At 36.3% G+C, this 5,139-nt stretch overlaps 1 protein-coding gene across 2 annotated transcripts in view; it reads right to left on the reverse strand.

Annotated features, from left to right (window-relative positions):
- The window catches only part of LOC107721615 (UDP-glucuronic acid decarboxylase 1-like), a 60,231-nt gene extending 56,999 nt beyond the window's left edge, over window positions 1-3,232 (reverse strand). For both annotated transcript variants that reach the window (XM_016529720.1, XM_016529721.1), the window contains exons 1-2: window positions 3,207-3,232; window positions 2,284-2,332 (exon numbers count right to left, since the gene is read on the reverse strand). In XM_016529720.1, coding sequence (XP_016385206.1) covers window positions 2,284-2,332; window positions 3,207-3,211 — 54 coding nt within the window. In that variant the 5' untranslated portion in view covers window positions 3,212-3,232. The remainder of the gene's footprint in view (window positions 1-2,283; window positions 2,333-3,206) is intronic.
- Window positions 3,233-5,139: the final 1,907 nt, after the last annotated feature.

Below are 5,139 nucleotides of genomic sequence, written 5' to 3' on the forward strand. Positions count from 1 at the left end.
GAACAGGATGTCAAAGACAGAGAGGCACCTGTAACCTTTGACCTTGTCAACAACAGAATGATGTGTCAGGAAAGAACCATATATATATATATATATATATGCATGTGAATGTAGAACTACAACTAAAAAAAATTGCATTGTTTTAAACTCATTTGGTGCCTTTCTAAGCAAATATTGATATTGATGAATTGTGATTAATTTAACCAATCAGCATATCATGTAATGAATCTGAATACTTAAATCGATTCAAGCACAAATCACTAATTATTAATCATGTTAAATAATTCTGAACTTCATTAACAGGTTAAATGATGGCCAAAATTTAGAATAGTGAGAGTTAAGATCTGGGTCGAAGAACATCTCCAAACTGTAACACTTCTTTAATTGAAATATCAAACATCAGGCAGGGGAATAAATGTTAACGTTTCTAAAAGCTATCACAGATGCTGACAAATAAGCCTCAGTAGGTGTTGACATACTTTGATCCATAATGTCAGGCAGATAGGGTAAATGTGGTTTCTAATTAGCTTTTGGAAGGTGATAAGGAGACATTTGGGATCTATAATGAGAAGCTAGAGATCACAGTTCTACAGACATTTAATGTGAATATACCAGCATGAGTTAAATTAAATGGGTTTCATCCAGTTTCAAACAAGACTGTGGTGTGTAAAGTACACTTTCTCAAACATGTTGCAAATATGACAAACTAAAAATGCAGCCATCTACTTTGAGTGGTTTTCAGAGGGTTGCTATGGGTGTTCTGGGTGGTTTCTTTTACTGGCCCACATCTGATATTCTGGCATCTATTTTCACCTGTTTTGTTATCCATCAGGTAAAAATGGTACATCTGATTGCTAAGACGTGTAACAGGTTACTTCACCTCAACAAGCCGCCTAATTTGAAGCATCATTCATGTCTATAGCATCATGATAAAGGTTGAGCTATATGTCATATTTTAAAAGCAACATGAAGAGTTGCACTGTGTTGTTGAGTGAATCAGGATATTAAAAAATAATGTTGGATAGTACTTGATCCATCTGGAATGAATTGGATAGTGAAAAGTTGTTTCTGGTGACAGGTGACTGAAGAGGCAAATAAGAGGGCTTGGTGACGTCAGTGCAAAAACAAAGTCAAGCATTTTGATGAAAGCCCCTGTGTGTGTGTGTGTGTATCATATGGTCATGGTTTTAACAGCTGAGGATCACAAACATGCTCAAGGAAATCTTGGGACCAGCGCAAACCCTCTTTTAGTGTTAAAAACTATACTGTCAGGATGCAGTGAAAAATATGAAAAGTTGTGGGGACATTTTTGTGACTGAGCTTTTTGCATGGGCATTTGCAAGAGTTCCCCCTTTCAGATGCAAAATTTATGGGAGGAGATTATTTAAATGAACAAAACAATGTGATTTACTAAGGTTTGAGCTAATCTATTTTACTGGTATTTGAGCCATAATTTATCGCACAAAAAAGCATGTCTTAAACCAGACGCTAATTTGAGCTGCTCTTGGTAGATTGTGTTGGGCATTATAGAAATGATCCGGTTGCATCTATGTTCTTTAATTCACGCGTTGTCAGTAGGTCACAGAAATTTCCTCTCATCTGCGCTTTTATGGGATTGTGCTCTCACGCTAATTTGCCCTCTTTAGTAAATCTGGACCTTAATATAGAGCCAATTTCAGAACACACATTGTTTTCATTCATTTCGGTGCGAGTTTGTTGTGTTCGGACTGGTGGTGAGTGATCCTCCGTTGTTTAGTGTATGACGCCCAGTTTTGCTTTGTAATCATTTACCAAGTCAGAAAGTGTATGATGCCTATAGTGTTTTAAAATCTGTTCAGTGTAGTGTATTCCAGCCTTTACCTGTTACCCTCTGCAACACAGCATTACCATAATGGACAAAAAAAAGACTAAAATCAACCCTTTTTAAATAACAAATTCTGGGTAACGTCACACATGTAGTAAGGACAGCATCGCACACAGAGAAAGAGTAGTTGGGGTTTCTAAGCAGAGCGTAACACAGCTCAGCACTGCTTGTTACTTGCCCCCTGACTAGGAAACTTAATTGCTATCAAAGGCATGAGTAATTAAAATCTTAATTATAACACGCTCTTGGGTAGCTGCACAATGTTTCCAGAGAGCCTGAAGTGTGAATATCAGCTGTTATGTACATATGGTTTCCAGTGAAAATGAGGCAGGAGTTGACACTAAATAAAATGTGAAAAAGTGAACTTCCAAAAAAAAATAAAGCTACAAAATGCACGTGAACAGCTTGTGCTAACAAACCTCATCTATCGTCTGCTCAATCTTCATTTCTCCGTGTTCCTGTATAGACCTGTGGGAAACAACAACAGACAGCTTTATCGCAGCCACACAGATACACAAGTACACACAGATTCACACTTGCACAGCAGAGCTTACTGAAGCACACAATACTCTTCCTCAGCTTAGTCTGGACACATGATGAAGATGCTCACAGTCAACAGTACCGCATGCCAGCAGTTGATCTATCCCAAAGCTTGTGTTGTACAGCCCAGCGAGTAGTTCTAATCTCTTTCTGGTTAATACATTGTGCAATGGTCATTCACGCAGGACTTGAGCTACATGGGCTTCGATCAGAATTGATGAACACAACAGAAATTGTCAACCACTAATCACCCACAACATACACATACCCAGAACTTGTAAATGTGATTAATCTGAGTGAAATGGGATATTCAAAATTGATTTGATTAATCTGGAAATTATTTAACTGTGAAAAGTGGGCATTGCATTAAATATCATGGGTTTGATTCCACAGGAATGCATTAACTAATATTTAAAGGGTCCATTTTTTACCACATTTTACCATATGTAAACCTATGGTTACAAACTCTGTCTCCAAGTCCTTATACTCATATTTTGAGTGTGATTCCAAAAAAAACAAAAAACACACACAATTGCAATAGATATTGCTATAATATTGTTACTTTGAATTCTTTTGGGCAAGATAATTGTGTAGTGAAAATATGTTATTGTTACAGCCCTTAGAGCAAACGATAAAAAAGGTCTTCTAATGATGAGCAGCCCATCTGAGCAGAATGACTGATATCTGCTACTTTTTCCACTGATATCTACTAAATTTATTTATTTATATTTATTTTTGCAGTAGACTAAGCTGGCAAATTGTCTGAAACATTTTCTTTTCTACAAAAAGAAATTATAATTACCTCATATTTGCGTAGGTTCCCCAGACAGCTGAAAGAAGAAAGAAGACATCAAAACCAAACCAAATATAAAGAGATATGTTAACAGTTAAAAAACAGTTCATGTCCAATATTCATAGCAGAAAGAACAGGAGGGAGAAAGTGTGTGTTTCTGAAAATGTTTTGAAAAATGCTAAAAAACTGTATTAAGCTGCAGAATGGAGAGGGAAGAGGGGAAAACAGAAAACACAACAACGGCTTCTGAGCCATTCATTTTTATGTTGCTCTCATGGAGTTAAAAGCATCAAAGGTCCACACAAATACATGCTGTAACAGAACATTACACGCATCAAAATGAACAAATATGAAACATGGGTTTTGTAAGCTCACAGAACACTACACAAATACACATATATCCTGTGATAGCTATAATTTAAATGCACAAAAATATGCACAGCTGTTTTGCATTTGTACCCTGCATTGAAAATATATATGTGCTTATGCATTTTTTGAGTGTTATTTTTGCTGTTTATATAGGCAGTTTGATCGGTTATATCAATGAGCTCTAAAGATGCTACGCAGAAACTCTTTCAAAGTGAAAAACAAACACTCACTTGTGATCCATGAACAAGTCTCAATTACATGATCTCACAGTTTAAAGCGTCAGTCATAGGAAAACTACACATACTGGTGGGAATAATAGAGTGGGGGAACTATGACGTCACTTTGTAGGCCAATCGAGTGTCAGCATCACACTGATTCCCTTGACAAAAATCCAATAGGATTTTTCCATAGGCTTCTGAATTATCGTAAAAAAAATAGGCTAAGCTCTGTGTTCAACCATAGTTCATGATACTTATTATCTTCAAGGTAATACAATACCAATAATACTTATTGTCCATCAAGATAATCTTTACAAAATAATATAACTTTTATGAATTTTGAAGCCTAAATACCAGCACCAGAACTAAAAAGCTAAACTTAGGCTATAAATGAACTACACCGCACCGCGGTCACTCGCCTTCAAAGTCACCATCACCATGCTTCCTACAACTTTTTCAAACTTATTTTTAGAAAGCAAATATCAGCATAAACAACAGACCATGATGATTCACACATCGTCTATGAACAGAGAAAAACATAAATTAAGTATAGAAATGGAATTAAGACTACACAAAATATATTTCTCTTAAATAATTAACAAACAAAATAAAAAAAACTGTGCGACAAGTATACGCTACCCTTGTTTTGTGATACTCTTAATGCGTTTTATTTGTTTATATCACTATTTTTTTTAAATCCAACTGATTGCTCAGGTGCCTCTTGCGCGCAAACACACACACACACACACACACAAACATATCAGTTCTAGCGTTGCTAACTTCACATTTCAGTCATTCATCATCAAACTAAAATGCAGTCAACCAAACATAAGTTGCACTGCTCAATTTAAAAGGTCCACTGTAAATTCAGCGTGCAGCGCCCAAACAAACATTTTTGCGCATGTGAAGGATGATGTTTTATGTGGATACTGAAACACGAGTGAAGTACAAATTCATAAATTAAATTTAGCTTGATGTTTATATGTTGTTTATAATGAATGCCACTATAGCCTAATTTGTGTTTTATTTTATAGTTTAAAGGGGTCATATGATGCGATTTCAATTTTTTCTTTCTCTTTGGAGTGTCACAAGCTCTTGGTGCATAAAGAAGCTCTGTAAAGTTGCAAAGACTAAAGTCTCAAATCCAAAGAGATATTCTTTATAAAAGCTAAGAGTCAACCACGCCTACCTAAAACGGCTCGTTCTAACACGCCCCAACATACCTACGTCGCTCTGTGGGAAGATTTGCATAACGCCGCCCAAATGTTCACGCAAAGAAAGAAGGCGTAACTTTTATTCTCGCTGTAGTATTGTTGTTACAGCCACCGCCATGTCATGAAGGCGCTGCGCGTTTC

Source organism: Sinocyclocheilus rhinocerous, unplaced genomic scaffold, assembly GCF_001515625.1.
Source record: "Sinocyclocheilus rhinocerous isolate Xijiao unplaced genomic scaffold, SAMN03320098_v1.1 scaffold30, whole genome shotgun sequence".
Taxonomy (NCBI): domain Eukaryota; kingdom Metazoa; phylum Chordata; class Actinopteri; order Cypriniformes; family Cyprinidae; genus Sinocyclocheilus; species Sinocyclocheilus rhinocerous.